Source organism: Prionailurus viverrinus, chromosome C2, assembly GCF_022837055.1.
Source record: "Prionailurus viverrinus isolate Anna chromosome C2, UM_Priviv_1.0, whole genome shotgun sequence".
NCBI lineage: Eukaryota > Metazoa > Chordata > Mammalia > Carnivora > Felidae > Prionailurus > Prionailurus viverrinus.
Window position 1 is genome coordinate 75,837,631 of NC_062569.1, and position 16,419 is coordinate 75,854,049.

General features: G+C 43.7%; 1 protein-coding gene across 3 annotated transcripts in view; it reads left to right on the forward strand.

Moving 5' to 3' along the window:
• The window catches only part of YEATS2 (YEATS domain containing 2), a 116,512-nt gene extending 101,169 nt beyond the window's left edge, over positions 1-15,343 (forward strand). For all 3 annotated transcript variants that reach the window (XM_047874250.1, XM_047874252.1, XM_047874251.1), the window contains exons 24-31: positions 4,128-4,230; positions 5,125-5,198; positions 6,970-7,049; positions 8,163-8,364; positions 9,906-10,132; positions 11,282-11,356; positions 12,087-12,160; positions 13,583-15,343. In XM_047874250.1, the coding sequence (XP_047730206.1) occupies positions 4,128-4,230; positions 5,125-5,198; positions 6,970-7,049; positions 8,163-8,364; positions 9,906-10,132; positions 11,282-11,356; positions 12,087-12,160; positions 13,583-13,691 (944 nt within the window). In that variant the 3' untranslated portion in view covers positions 13,692-15,343. The remainder of the gene's footprint in view (positions 1-4,127; positions 4,231-5,124; positions 5,199-6,969; positions 7,050-8,162; positions 8,365-9,905; positions 10,133-11,281; positions 11,357-12,086; positions 12,161-13,582) is intronic.
• The last annotated feature ends 1,076 nt before the right edge of the window (positions 15,344-16,419 follow it).

Below are 16,419 nucleotides of genomic sequence, written 5' to 3' on the forward strand. Positions count from 1 at the left end.
GTGCCTGGGTGGCTCAGTCGGTTGAGCGTCCGACTTCAGCTCAGGTCATGATCTCACAGCTCGTGAGTTCGAGCCCCGCATCGGGCCCTGTGCTGACAGCCTGGAGCCTGCTTCAGATTCTGTGTCTCCCTCTCTCTCTGCCTCTAACCCACTTGCATTCTGTCTCTGTCTCTCTCAAAAATAAAAATAAACATTAAAAAAAAATTAAAAAAAAAAAAGCTACAGAGATAGGGGCGCCTGGGTGGCTCAGTCGGCTAAGCGTCCGACTTCGGCTCAGGTCATGATCTCACAGTTTGTGAGTTTGAGCCCCGCATCGGGCTCTGTGCTGACAGCTCAGAGGCTGGAGCCTGCTTCAAATTCTATGTCTCCCTCTCTCTCCTCCTCCCCTGCTCACGCTCGGTCTTTCTCCTTCAAAATAAATAAAAACATTAAAAAAAAAAAAACAACTTAAAGCTGCAGAGATAGTGTTGAATTGGTTCAAGAATAAACAGAATAATGGAATGGAAAAGAGAACCCAAAAATAGACTTCCACGTATATGGTCACCTGATTATGACATTCAGTAGGGAAAGGATGTTCATTACCATACGTAATGCTGGGTTAATTAGATATATCCATTTGGGAAAACACTGAATCTTACACCATAAACAAAAATATAATTTGAGTTGGATATAGAGCTAAATGTGAAAGGTAAAACAATAAAGCATCTAGAAGAGAATATCTTCATGACCTTGGGCAAAGGTGCTTTGTAAACAGAACAGGTAAGAAAACTAGCCATAAAAGAAAAGGTCCATAACACTGGGAACCTCACTTCATTAGAGGTACAAAATTAAGAGTGAAAGTCAAGCCACATACTCAAGATAGTGGTGATTGATACATCTAACAAAGGAGTCCTAGCTAGAGTATACATACGCAGGCCATTGAAAAATCAATATGAAAAATATGGACACTAACTTTTCTTTAAAGAACTGTGAACATGGCACAAAAACAGACACATAGACCAATGGAATAGAATAGAAACCCCAGAACTAGACCCACAAACGTATGGCCAACTCATCTTTGACAAAGCAGGAAAGAACATCCAATGGAAAAAAGACAGCCTCTTTAACAAATGGTGCTGGGAGAACTGGACAGCAACATGCAGAAGGTTGAAACTAGACCACTTTCTCACACCATTCACAAAAATAAACTCAAAATGGATAAAGGACCTAAATGTGAGACAGGAAACCATCAAAACCTTAGAGGAGAAAGCAGGAAAAGACCTCTCTGACCTCAGCCGTAGCAATCTCTGACTCGACACATCCCCAAAGGCAAGGGAATTAAAAGCAAAAGTGAATTACTGGGACCTTATGAAGATAAAAAGCTTCTGCACAGCCAAGGAAACAACCAACAAAACTAAAAGGCAACCAACGGAATGGGAAAAGATATTCGCAAATGACATATCGGACAAAGGGCTAGTATCCAAAATCTATAAAGAGCTCACCAAACTCCACACCCGAAAAACAAATAACCCAGTGAAGAAATGGGCAGAAAACATGAATAGACACTTCTCTAAAGAAGACATCCAGATGGCCAACAGGCACATGAAAAGATGTTCAACATCGCTCCTTATCAGGGAAATACAAATCAAAACCACACTCAGGTATCACCTCACGCCAGTCAGAGTGGCCAAAATGAACAAATCAGGAGACTATAGATGCTGGAGAGGATGTGGAGAAACGGGAACCCTCTTGCACTGTTGGTGGGAATGCAAATTGGTGCAGCTGCTCTGGAAAGCAGTGTGGAGGTTCCTCAGAAAATTAAAAATAGACCTACCCTATGACCCAGCAATAGCACTGCTAGGAATTTATCCAAGGGATACAGGAGCACTGATGCATAGGGCCACTTGTACCCCAATGTTTATAGCAGCACTCTCAACAATAGCCAAGTTATGGAAAGAGCCTAAATGTCCATCAACTGATGAATGGATAAAGAAATTGTGGTTTATATACACAATGGAATATTACGTGGCAATGAGAAAAAATGAAATATGGCCTTTTGTAGCAACGTGGATGGAACTGGAGAGTGTTATGCTAAGTGAAATAAGCCATACAGAGAAAGACAGATACCATATGGTTTCACTCTTATGTGGATCCTGAGAAACTAACAGGAACCCATGGGGGAGGGGAAGGGACAAAAAAAAAAAAAGGTTAGAATGGGAGAGAGCCAAAGCATAAGAGACTGTTAAAAACTGAGAACAGGGGCGCCTGGGTGGCGCAGTCGGTTAAGCGTCCGACTTCAGCCAGGTCACGATCTCGCGGTCCGTGAGTTCGAGCCCCGCGTCGGGCTCTGGGCTGATGGCCCAGAGCCTGGAGCCTGTTTCCGATTCTGTGTCTCCCTCTCTCTCTGCCCCTCCCCCGTTCATGCTCGGTCTCTCTCTGTCCCAAAATAAATAAACGTTGAAAAAAAAAAATTTAAAAAAAAAAAAAAAAAAAACTGAGAACAAACTGAGGGTTGATGGGGGGTGGGAGGGAGGAGAGGGTGGGTGATGGGTATTGAGGAGGGCACCTTTTGGGATGAGCACTGGGTGTTGTATGGAAACCAATTTGTCAATAAATTTCATAAAAAAAAAAAAAAAGAACGGTGAACAGACACTGCACTGAAGAGGATATCCAGATAGGTCATAAAGATATGCAAAGTTGTTCAATGTCATTAGTCATCAAGGAAATACAAATTAAAGCCATAGTGAAATGCTGTTACATCACCAAATAAAACACTGGCCATTCAAGTTTTGGCAAAGATGTGTTGCAGCTGGAACTCACATGCCCTGCTGGTGGGACTAGAAATTGATATAATCACTTTGGAAAGCAGTCTGACATTTTCTGATCTGCCAAACTGCGGGTTAGATTCTAATAAATCTTACATTTATTAGATTAGGTTAGATTTCTAATTAGATTAGATTTCTAATAAATCTTATTAGATTCTAACTAATAAATCTCCTACATCTGCCCTCCATTCCAGCAAATACACTTCTAGGAAGTGCACACATATGTCCATCCACCAAAAGACATATACAGGAACGTCCATTGCATTGTTGTTTTTAATAGCTAAAAAGATGCTGATGCAAAGGATTATGTGCAGTAAGATTCCAGTTATGTGAAATTCAAAGTGGACAAAAGGTGATTATCTTTGGCAGGGAGGAACTACCAAAAGCATAGGGAGCCTAGTTGAGGACTAGAAATAACTCTATATCTTGATTGGAGTGGTGTACATGGGTGTAGACATAGGTAATTGAACCATACCCTTAATATTTGTACATCTTTTGCAAGCTATGTATCAATAAAAAGGAAGAGAGATGTATAGAGATGTATTAGTAGATCTCATTTGTAGACTCTGTTACATAGGAAAGTACTGAAGGATGTTAAGTATGGAAATGACACTAAAAAGGTCACTTAGGAAAATTTTCTGGTCCGTATATGCAAGGTGAGTTGAAAGGGAAGGATTGAAGGCAAGGAAGCTGATGCAGAAGCAGAAACTGTGTGGTCATGGTTTTTTGACCAAAAAGACGCAGAAATACAGGGAGACACGTGCTCCTGAGACCTTGCTATCTTCTGTCAGTAGATTTAGTAAGATTAAAGCCTAATGTGATTGGCTTGGTTATTTCCAAGCACAGCAGATCTGAATTTTGCTTATGCCTTGTGTCTCAGAACACTAATGCTGAAAGTTGATAAACTTAGCTGGAGAGATGATATCCAATAGGATATTAGAACATGCCAGCATTGTATTTTAATGTGTGTGTGTGTGTGCGCGCGCGCGCGTGCGCGCACGGGCCCGCACGCAAGACGGGGTGGGGGGGGGAATCTCACATAGTGGTGTGGTTGGCCCTTTAAGAAATATATAAAAAGCCATTTTATTGCCCGCCTTGTCATGAGCCTAGAGTTGCTCCCCCTGAGACCCAGGGTAACAGTTCTTCCCTTGTCTGCTGATCCTGTGATGATGGGTGCCATCTCAGTCCCCTGGCTGTGTCTCTGAAGCAGCTGCTGTGGCAGTTTCCTCCCTGAGTTTCAGTGGAAGAGCTTTTGTTTCTGCCTGCACATGTCCTTCCGTCATTGAAGGCTTACAGCTCTCTTTTGTTGCTCTTCCCTTGTAGTAAAGACTGAACCAGAAACGCCTGGGCCAGGCTGCCTCTCTCAGGAGGGTCAGACACCAGTGAAAACAGAAGAAAGTTCTGAACTGGGAAACTATGTCATTAAGTAATTATTTCAGTCCTTTCTAAGGGAGTTGTGATTTTGGTGTTTTTATGATACTTCTTAAAACCCGTTCCTGTGACAGCTGAGTATGTGCAGAGTTGTGTGTGTATAGAAGCCAGCCCCTTGATGGGTGGGACCTTCTGTCCATGTGCAGTTGAACAAGTGTTACCGCTTGATGCGCAGCTCAGGAGTCTTCAGTTAATACGCTGATGTCACCTAGGGGCGGGAGGCACTGGATTTGTTGCCTTGGAAGCCTCAGGTGGTACAGATCTCCCTCCAGTGGAGCTTGACAACATGTACTTTCTTTGCTGAATCCTTGGGTATGAAATTTCTGTGGGGTAATTACTCAGGTGTGTATACATTTTATGTCTGAGTATCCATACACCTGCCTAACTTAAACAGTTGCCTTTTCATGGGCCATACACAGTCATTGCTTTTTCTAAAAACATTTCATAAGATTTTCTAATTTCCAAATTGGGAACCCACCTCTGCCCATGTATTTTGAAGCATGTCAAATTACTGGGGACAATAGAAACTTAGCCACTTTCACATGATAGGTGATAGCAAGAGCTGTAATAACCCTAAGAATAGGCATTTGAATATAGAAAATTTTCTGCTCTAGTAGCATTAAATTGAAAAAGGTATGTGATTATTTAATTTTAAAACATAAAATTAAACATATTTGTGTAATTTGCCATTCCTGGGGTTTCATCTGGTTTATGTTTAAAAGGCTATCCGTGAAAGGAAAGACCTGCCTAGTACAATTGGTTATGTTTTAATTCCCTTGGAAAGAGGATATGTACATAAATTCGTGTGTGTATGTGCGTATGTGTGTATATATATGTGGCTAGAAACCACTGTGTGTGTTTACTACCTTAATTTTTTTTTTATTCTCAGGATAGACCATTTAGAGACTATCCAGCAACTCTTAACAGCAGTGGTAAAGAAGATTCCCTTAATCACTGCAAAAAGTAAGATAATTATACTGAATATATGGATGCATTTTTAAAGCTGTGAACTACTTGGTTTATTGAGTCAACTTAAATCATATTGTAGTGTAAATTAATACTGATGTAGTAGTTATCTTAGGAGGTTTTAGTTACAACTATAGTTCATTTGCAGGATTTTAGAATTCATAATATCTTGGTCAACCAGTTGGCCTTTTACTGTTAACACTATGATCTATGGAAGGAATTTTTTACATTTGTTGTATGTAAATCTTAGTAAATCTTTTGTATAAAACTGCATTAGTTTTTAATGCTTATTAAGGCAGATTAGTCTTTGCCTGCAATGTGCCAGACTCTGTGCAGGCTCAGTATATTTACTGTCTCTTGTGGGATGAGTGGTATTATCTCCATTTTACAGATGAGAAAACCAAGGCTAAGTAACTTACTCAAAGATCACTAGCAATGGGTAGTGAGGGAGGATACTAATCCAGGTCTGACTCTAAAGCCATTAATCTTTTATCCCTCACTATCCCACTTTGTACAAATGCACAATTGTCAAGACTCCCAACAGTGAAGTCTGTTCTGTCACTACCCATCGTCAACAAGACTGAAAAACTTGCCTCTCAGTTCTTTGGACAGAATCAGCTGCCTTTAGGGGGCAGATAGCCTGTTGATACTCAGGCATATGCTCTTGGGCAAGATGACTACGAACATTTAAACTTCCTTTTTTTTTTTTTTTTTTTTTTTAAGTTTATTTATTTATTTTTGAGAGTGAGAGGGAGGGAGGGGCAGAGAGAGAGGGATAGTCCCAAGCAAGCTATGTGCCATCAGCACAGAGCCCGATGCAGGGCTTGAACTCATCAACTGTGAGATCATGACCTGAGCCGAAATCAAGAGCTGACGTTCAACCAGCTGAGCCACCCAGGCACCTTGCAGACATTTATAGGGAAGGGATGAAATAGATTATCATGTTACATTCATGGGAATATGAAAATGACAGGCCAAGTACAGCCTGCCCTGCTTATTTTTTTCTAACAGCAAAGAAATTACCTCTTTTTTTCTTGGTTGAACTCAGGGGGGTCATTCTCAGGTAGTTCAAAGGAAACTTTCAGGGACATTTTTCTAGCCTGGCAGAAAAAAATCAGAAATCTGTTTTTTATATTTACTTAAAAAAAATTTTTTTAATGTTTATTTTTGAGAGAGACTGCACACGAGTGGAGGGGCAGAGAGCAAAGGAGACACAGAATCTGAAACAGGCTCCAGGCTCTGAGCTGTCAGTACAGAGCCCAACATGCAGCTCAAACCCACGGACTGTGAGATCATGACCTGAGCTGAAGTTGGATGCTTAACCGACTAAGCCACCCCGGTGCCCCAAAAATGTTTTTTAAAAACTTAGATACAAATATAGAATACTAGAACTAGAAGGCAGGTTAGAGACCATCTGTCCCAATGGTCTCATTTTACAGATCAGAGAACTGAAGCCAGAGGGGTGCTATAGGATGCCTGACACCACTTAGTTCATGGCAAGGCCAGGGCTAGACCTCAGACCTCATGTTCCTAGTGGAATGCCATCTCCACTGATTTTAATAGGTAGTCGACTGCCATGAAGGTTGCTCTGCCAAAGAAGCCGATTTCCCAGAGACTGATGTTGTTTTGTATATCCATTTTGCCCAGTAAGGAATGTATATCCAATAAATAGGTCTAAAGAAACTTTGGGATATATCCCTCGCAGATAAGGTTTGATTTAAATCATAGCAACTTTATTCATAGAGTTTGCTGGATATGTGCATTCTAGGTGAAGATGCCAGCTGTTTTTCTGCGAAGTCTGTTGAGCAGTATTACGGCTGGAACATTGGAAAAAGGAGAGCTGCTGAGGTAATCCTTTGTCTGCCTGTTTGTTACACAGGCTGCCACTGAGTCTGGGAAGAAAATAACCAGAACACATGTGCATTCAGGCTGCTTCCATAAACCTTGTCTTCTGGAACAGTGACAAAATTTGCAACATATTTTATTAAATATTTAGTGGTAGAATTTTTTTCCTCCATTGAAAATCTCATTTTTTTAAACACTTGGAGCTAGCCTTTGAAAGGTCTACTTGTTTATCCTGCATTGGTAAAAATTTCTAAAAATCTTGTATGAATTTCAGTATATTAAAATGAAACCAGGTATTTGTTGAGTACTTCCAATGCAGCAGCTCCTATGCCAGATGATGGGGTTACAGGAGAAATTGGCATGTGTGAAGGTATGCTCTGAGGAAGTTGGTGTGATGGGTTTGGGGAAGACTGGGGGAAAAGGGCACTAGGAGACCATGGGTCGAGACCAGGTGAAAAGCCTAGGAGTTTCATTGTTATTTCATAAACATTTGATATACATTCCTTGACTTCTTCTAAAAAAATTTTTTTTAATGTTTATTCATTTTTGAGAGAGATAAGAGACCGAACATGAACGGGGGGGGGGGGGGGGGGGCGGGGCAAAGACAGAGGGAGACACAGAATCCAAAGCAGTCTCCAGGGTCCGATCTGTCAGCACAGAGCCCGATGTGGGGTTCGAACCCACGAGCTGTGAGATCATGACCTGAGCCGAAGTCAGATGCTTAACTGGGTGAGCCACCCAGGCGCCCCTCCTTTACTTCCTTTAAAAACTTTTAGGGGTGCCTGGGTGGCTCAGTCAGTTGAATGTCCAGCTTTGGCTCAGGTCATGATCTCACTTGTGGGTTTGAGCCCCGCATCGGGCTCTGTGCTGACAGCCCATAGCCTGGAGCCTGCTTCGGATTCTGTGTCTCCCTCTCTCTCTGCCCCTCCCCTGCTCACACTCTGTCTCTCAAAATAAACATTTAAAGAAAAAAATTTTTTTAACTTTTAAAAAGCACAATCAGATTTAAAAAAAAATAATTCTAACAAGTTAGCATGGTAATTTACAGTTGGATGATTTATTTTAACACATTGCTAAGTTGAAATTAATTGTGGTTCAAAAAAATATTTTTTTAAGTGGCAAAGAGCAATGACAATGCGAAAAGTCTTACAAGAAATACTGGAAAAGAATCCAAGATTTCACCACCTGACTCCCCTTAAAACCAAGCACATTGCTCACTGGTGTCGCTGCCATGGCTACACCCCACCTGATCCTGAGACACTGAGGAGCGACGGGGACTCTATTGAGGATGTGCTGACCCAAATCGACAGTGAGCCAGGTACACCTTCGGTGGGGCTCACTGGGCACCATCAGTAGCCCGAGAGGTGTTTCCGTGGAACACGCTCTCATCCCTTCACCCTCCACGGTTCTTGGACCACTTCAACCCCAGAGGACTTGAAGAGCCACCTTAAAGAACATGAGCATTTGCTCACCTGTAGCTGTGTGTCCTGTCCTCCCCTGCCCCAGCCAGGAATGTTCCAGCCTGTGACATACAGCAGGCACACAGTTAGATCATTTCTTCTTTGAAGACTTTCCTAACCCACCTCCTTTCCTCCAGATAGAACTGACTTCTCCTTCCTTTGTAACCTTGCAACCACTCATAGACAAGTCTACCCAATCTCCTTGAAGATGGAGTTGCTGCCTTATCCATTACTTTATTTCCAGACCTAGCTAGGAAGTGCAGCACCTAGCATTGGAGGCTCAGCTGGAAACAACTAATAATGTTGCAGACAGGATGAATTGTTTTATGGTAAAGAAACCAAGAGTTGTGCTGTATGGGGTGGGAGCAGGGCATAAAAGATATTTTGAGTTTCACCTTAATAAGAAAGGTTGTTTTCTCCTCCCAGCTCTACACTACTTGTGTAGAAAAGCAGAAGCGCCACCTCCCAGTCTGAGGGAGCCTGGGGTCCAGGGACAGTGTGGGAGACCTTTGAGACACAAGTTCAGTGTTCTCCCTGAAGCTTTCCAGAGAGCCCTCATGCAGGACGACCTCTCCTTCCTCTGAAATCCAGCAGCATTTAGTATCAAACCTTCACAGTTTGTCAGAAAGAAATATTTAAGTTCTTTGGAGGACAGAAACCATACTGATTATCTCCATACCTCATTGGTGGCATACATGAAGCACCATACTTTACATATACAATGCTTTCTGTTAGTATGGCCGATTAATTTGTAAGTACCCAGTCAGTGAAGCAGAATAAGCCAGGAGCTGGTGCCCTGCCACCACCCTGCTAGGCACCCCTAAGCCCGTCTTGTGCCTGGTCTGGACCTCACTTCCTTATCCTGAAGTGAAAGGCATGCATTGTAAGATTCCCAGGTCCTCCTCTTCTGGCTTTCAAGTTCTAATACTCTTTGTTAGACTTTGTGTAAATCGACTTACTAAAAATGAAAATGTTAACAGTACTTAACCTCTGAGCAGTGAGAGGTGCTCATGTGGGTGATTTTTATTTTCTTCACTGTGCACTTTTAAGTTTTCCAGATTTAAAATATGAAAATCAGTTACTCATTAGCATTTGGGGCTTGAGGGGATGGCCTAGTTTTGGGTGGCGTAAGTCAGAATTGTGTAGTGTCTGCTTTGTCTTAGATTGCAGTCACATCACATATATGTTAACACGAGATGCCGGTCTCTGTGCTTGTCTGTCTCATGAATCACTAGTTCTCACAGTTACAGATCCATAGAATTCTAGAACTGGAGAGAAGGTCAGCTCCCCTGATACTTATCCCTTCTTCTCTGGGTCTCAGACTGTTGGTCTTACAGAGATGGAAAGTCCTTTTCTTTTGCCACCACAACTGCCCTAAGACTAAGTACCTCTCATTTAGAGTGCCCGTCGTCATTCTCCTCTGCGGACAGCCTCTGCCGGAAACTGGAGGACCTACAGCAGTTCCAGAAAAGAGAGCCAGAGAATGAAGAGGAGGTGGATATCCTCAGCCTCCCAGAGCCATTAAAGATCAACGTCAAAAAAGAACAGGAAGAGAAGCAGGAAGAAATGAAGTTGTACCTGCCACCCACACTGGGGTCTGAATTTATTGGTGACATCACACAGAAGGTAGGGGCTGTGGCCTGTTGTGTTTTTTGGTCACAAACCAGGTGCTTCATGCTCAGACCCTCAGCTTTATAAACCGACAACCAGACTTTCCTGTCTGAAATGTGTGAGTCACTTCTGCCTGACGGACTTGGGTTATGCTCTCTGCATGTCCCCTTTGCTACATCAGGGCAGGAAAACTAATTACATGTGGAAAGGTTGCTTGCTGGCCGTGGAACTGAAGCAGAGGCAGCTAGGTGTGGACACTCTCTACTTTCATCTTTGCTCTCATTCGCCTCGGTATAGAAGCACCTCTCCCTCCTGAGGCACGCGGTAATATTGCCAAGTGGTACTTGAGAGGGTCAGCTCGCCCTAACATCTTATAGCCCCCACGTGCCCTGCCTGTGGTGTGGGTGTGGCACACACACTACCCTGCAGTACTGGAGAGAGTTCTTTCTCCTCCTCTGGTGGAGCTCAGCTGCTCTTCAGCATCTGTCACCTGTACTTGGGACCCAGAGGGGAAGAGTCTTTCTTTACAGGAGAAAATGCCAGATGGGGCAAGACTCAGTTTCCAGGTATATGTTCATCACCTTTTGCAAACAGGGCCTGAAGTCTGATTCCAGGCTTTCCAGTGTCTTAATCCTACTATCAGAATTCGTGGCAATTCTGACCATGATCTTCATGAAGGAGATTTGGGGGTAAAAGCAGGATTATAATAGTATTTTTTTTTTTTAATTTTTTTTTTTCAACGTTTATTTATTTTTGGGACAGAGAGAGACAGAGCATGAACGGGGGAGGGGCAGAGAGAGAGGGAGACTCAGAATTGGAAACAGGCTCCAGGCTCTGAGCCATCAGCCCAGAGCCCGACGCGGGGCCCGAACTCACAGACCGTGAGATCGTGACCTGGCTGAAGTCGGACGCTTAACCGACCGCGCCACCCAGGCGCCCCTATAATAGTATTTTTTAACAACCACTCAGAAACAAAGAGAAATAGGATAGCGTATTCTTCCAGTTGTTACATTTTGTGTTACTTCCCCTGAGTTTTGTCCAGATTGCTTGAGAGTTATTCTTTCAAGTGGACATCCCTTTGGGTATCCAAGAAGTGTGCTTGTTTGGAGAGATGTTCTTTGTAGGGTAGAAGGAGGAACAAATGGCTTTATTCTCCTTTTCCAGATTGGGATCACCCTGCAGCCCGTGGCACTTCACAAGAACGTGTATGCGTCTGTGGTAGAGGACATGATTTTAAAGGTGGGTGCCTGCTGGCAGCAGAGGGCCCATGAGCTGCCTCCAGAGGCTGAAGCACTGAGGTGCCAGCCAGGCAGGATAGTCTGGGTCCCAGGCTGTTTTGAATAAGGGACAAAGGCAGAAATGGAACATCGGAGATGTGTTTTTTCATCTTATTCAGGCTTAACATTTCCTTTTTTTTCCTCCTTCTGATTTTTAAATGAACTAAATCACGGGTCTTCTGAGTGTTAAAGCATCTCCAAGAATTTTTGCGCTGGTGTCACTCTAATGATACTTCTTAGTGCCTTTTGAAGCGTTCTGAGGTGAGCATGCTCTCAAAGCAAAGCCTTGGGTTTTCTCCACATGTCACAGCAACAGAGAAATAACCACAGCCGTGCCCTCCCTGGGCAAGAGGATGACAAAATTGCTTCCTTACCTGGCCCGAAGCAGCTCCTTTCCTGATGGACCCCTCTCGCAGCAGATATCACTCACAAATAACCCACACCTGTTTTTTCCTTAAAAAACAGTGTCTGATTAATGAACGTTATCCCCATTCAAAATTTCTCAGAATCATGGGCTTTATTTTTGTGAGCTAATATTCGTGGTCTGTTACTTGAACGTTGAGTTTTTTCTTAAGGACTTTTGATCCTGAGATACAGTTTTCCAAGTTTTGTGTATGGGACGGGGTCAGATGTGTCCCTTCTTACCAGCAGGCAGGTGGCCGTTTCTGAAGTAATCACGTCTTCTGTCATAGGCCACAGAGCAGCTGGTGAATGACATCCTGAGACAGGCTTTGGCAGTTGGATACCAGACAGCATCTCACAACAGGTACTCCTACCTCTTTAGTCCGTGGTACTAGGTTTACAGATCTTTCCTGACAGTTGAGTTGCCCATCCAAAGGTTTTATACTTACTGAAATCAATCCAGTTGGAGATGGAGGTGGCCGTGCTTGGGACATTCTCAGAGGCAGACAGGCTCAGGGTTCTGCTTGGTCATTTTGAGAGACTCTCTCGTTGTGAAAGCTCACTGTTTCCCCAAGGTCTGTATCTTTCCAGTCACTACTTCAGACACACTGTTCCAACACTACAGGGTTGAACAAATACCAACTCTTTGCAATTAAAGATAATAATACTGTCTGTTATGTGTCAGATGTTGGGGTCACACATTGCATATGTTACCTGATTTATTTTCCATTGGAGAACCGTAACCCTGTTTTTAGAAGTCAGGAATCTGGGCTTTGAAAGTTAGTGTTCCCTGCCTTTCCCTGCACATGTGTGATAGAGAACCTACATTCACCTCAGACCTCACTGGCTCTAAAGCCCACAGGCTCACCACTGCTTTGCTGCCTCCCTAATTATCACTGATCAGGACATGGAATTTTGCCTTTTCCTAGTCCCTGAAGAATGGCAGACAGGCTTTTCTTTGTTCCACATCCTGGCATTCCTTTCAAAGGAAGCAAGTATTTTATCCCAGTATATATGCTTAAAGCGTGTCATAAATTTGTAAAATTTACAGATGTATGAGTGTCTGAGGACACGAAGAGGCCTAGATCAGAGGACCGTTAGGTCAGACATCACAAGAATATAATACATTGGGCAGTGTGGAAGACGTCTTTAAAAAGAAGGAAGGGGAAATGGGAGTTCCTGGAATGCTCCTTTCCCGGCATGAGATCCAAGAGTGGGCTGAGGGCCTTCTGCGGCCCCTGCTCACTGCCGTGGTCCTGGCTGTGCAGATACAGGGTAGCCTGGGCGCTCTTGATGAGAACATTTAACATTACACTGGCCTGGCAGGACTCCACCTCCCATCTTCCCAAGACAGAAACAGGGGCCCACACTACTGTGGTCCTTTGACTCAGCTTTTAGTCTAAGATTGAATTACAAAAACATTCTGTTGTGCTGTCCACTTTACTTCCTTCCTCTTTCCTCAATCCTCAGTCTTTTTTCCCCACTCAACCAAGTTCTTGAAATCCATCTCATACCTGTGACTGGGAAGTCAGATTTGAGTCCTAAAGAGGGCTGGCAGTGAAGAGGGCAAACCAGTCTTGGCCGAAGTGAAAGAAATGAATAGGGAAGGAGAACCAGTGAGAGGACGCACCTGGCCTCTCTGCACCCCATGTGGCCCTAAACCGGGTGTCAGCATTGTCCCCTTCCAGTAGGGCCTATGTACGGGGTGGTCTGCTTGATAAATGGATTAATTCAATTATTAAATGCCTGAGAAAATTGCACCTAATATCCTTTGTTTTTTTGACAGGATTCCCAAAGAAATCACAGTAAGCAACATCCACCAGGCCATTTGCAACATTCCTTTTCTGGACTTCCTCACAAATAAACACATGGGGATATTGAATGAAGATCAATGAAGATGCCCTCGGAAAAGCAGGATTTGAAGATGTAGCCGAAGCTTTGAACTGTGATGTCTCCTCTTTGGGGAAGGAGGTTATTTTCTGTGTGCCTCGGAATATTATGGCTACCAAACCATTGTCTCCACCTAATTCTCTGTAACACCAGAGTGTTCAGTCCCAGGTCAAATCCCTTCAGGACAGAACCTTGTTTCCTGATTCTAGAATGAAGCTGTGAGTGGATGTGTGCTCTGTCAGCTGGCATTTGCTCACTCTCTGTAAAGAGAATCTCAGAGCTGGGCCAGGCCATGTAGCAGGTCCTTCTCTGGGCGTCAAGGGGCACCTTCGGCTTGAGTGTAGGCAGAGAATAAGACTGGCACCAGAGGTTTTCACCCATTCTGAGGTTACAGGCAGTTCCAGCAGTTACCTGGTAACCTCTGGAGACAGACTGGGCTTCGGCACTCGGTGGCCGTGGTGCAGAGGACCCAGTCAGCTATAGGAAGCAGTAATGCCTTGTGGAAAATAAGATAGTCTGGGAGCCTGCACGCTGAGCAGAAGTCTTTGTTCATGGAGCACAGGAACATTACTACAGCCAGGCTCAGAGAACTATCCAGGAATAGATCCCAGCATAGTCAGGGAGAGGTTTGCTATAGTCAGGAAGCTTTTAAAATATGTTAGTAATCGAGAACACCCACAAACTCCAGGTACCTGGCAGACTTGTACCAGCTTTGCGAGTGTGCGTGCGGGGCGGAGAGTGGTATGTGGGAGCACCTGCCACTGAGCCCCTGTTGAGTGCCTGGTGGGGGGCAGCCTCTGGGGCAGGCCTGCTTGGACCGTAAGTCCTGTCAGTGGATTTAGTGTCCTGTTCTTTTCCATTCAGTCTTTTCAAAGAAGAAAAGCTTTTCAAGGAAACACTGAGTGCCTTAAAGAGAAATAACTGCCGAAGCCAAGAGGCAGGAATGTCAGTGCTCAGAAGCAGTGAGAATAGGTTGTATCCATATGTGGAGCCCTCTCGGTGGGAGAGGTGAATAGAAGAAGGGAGGTTTGCAGTGCCCGCGTGACGTCCAGTTCCATTAAAGATACTCTGTCCTAATCTTCCTAACATAGTCTGTGTCGAAGGAAAGGAAAGAATTTATTCTGTTACTGGGAATCTGCTTGGAGGAAGTTTGAAACCTGTGAGTCAAACTTATCCAACCAACATAATTCACATTTTCATGAGTTCTGTAGGCGTTTGGGTCAGGAACGGAAGACAGGATAGTGACTGAGAAACCTGCACTTCTTTATTCAACATCTGAGGATTGCAGATGCAGAAGGAAATCTATTCGGTAAGGCAGTGGGAGGCCCAGGCTTAGTAAAAAAAAAGAAAAAAAAAAAAATTTGAGTACATAAAGGCTCAGGTACTCTATACATGAACTGCTGCAAGCAAGGTGAGTGGGCAAGTGCACAGAGTTATTCAGCAGTGGACTGTGACAGATTTACAGGAAGATTTGGTCTAAATGGCAACAGGTTCATTTAGTACATGTATGGAAGCCTAAAGTAATTATCTTTTTGCAAATGAAATATTAAATGATTTAATAGTTCCCATATGTGTTAATGTTTCAAATGTGTTTGTATCATAACATGTAACATAATTGTGTAACAGAAGTCTGCAATAAATCTTTTAGTATTTGTGATGGGTTCTTCGGAGTTTGAACACTACACTTGGTAGGGTTCTTACATTAAGTCAGAGCTGGAATGGGGCAGAGGTATAGGTATTTGTAGGTTTACATTAATTATTCCACTTCCTTCCAAAAAGAATTTACAGCTCTTCAAGATAAAGGATTACAGTTACATAAAAATCTGAAAAAAAAAATTGGAAGATGCATGTTGACTGTGGAAGTAATTATTTCTGACAGCTTTGGGGCAAAGGAAAACTACCTAATTGAGCTCAGAGCCTACTCAAAGCCAAGGCCAAGAGGGAAAACAGCTCCTATTGTCTAACAAAGCACACTGGATTTTCCGGAAAGATAGAATTGGTCTATGCTGAGGTCTGGAAGAAGTTACTCCTGTGACACAGTCCTGCTGTGACCATCTGCTATCAGAATGTCTAAAAAAATTACCAAAGATGCAGAAATATTTCAGAACTGACCACTTTTTACATTCACCCTTAGTAAGAACTAAGGGCTTTGGAAAGCTTTGGTTCTTCAAAGGCAAGAAGTTTGGAAGGGAAGGACGTGATGGGAGTCCAGGTACGTAGCTTTCTTGGGACCAGACTTCACTTACTGTCAGCCTCTAGGGAAGTGAAGTGTCTGGAGGAAGGAGAAGAGGGGCAGTGCTTAGGCTCCTACCCGAGTGTGTGCCTCAGCCACAGTTTTGACCGGAGCCATGGGACAAGGATTTGTGTCACAGGCACTCCACCTCAGTTGGAGACTCCCTCTTACTTAAGCCTGTGTGCACAGGGCTGGCAGAGTTGATCCCACTCAAAGGGGAGGTTCCCCCATCTTCCTCAGGGTGGGCTGCAGGGTCAAGGTTTTCTCAAAAGCTGCTTTTTGGAGTTTGGCCTAAAATCCTGGTGTTAGTACAGGTGTGAGAGTATTCCCATTTGTGATGGGTTTTTCTGAGTTTTGAAGCACCATGGAACAGAGGCCAGACCTTGATCGAAATGTAGGTGAGGACTTTGGAGGAGCCTCCCTCTGGCTGGGCCTCACGGTGCATCCTCAAGGCCGATCAAGGCGGCTGCCGGCAGTGCTAACATTGGTTATGGAATCAT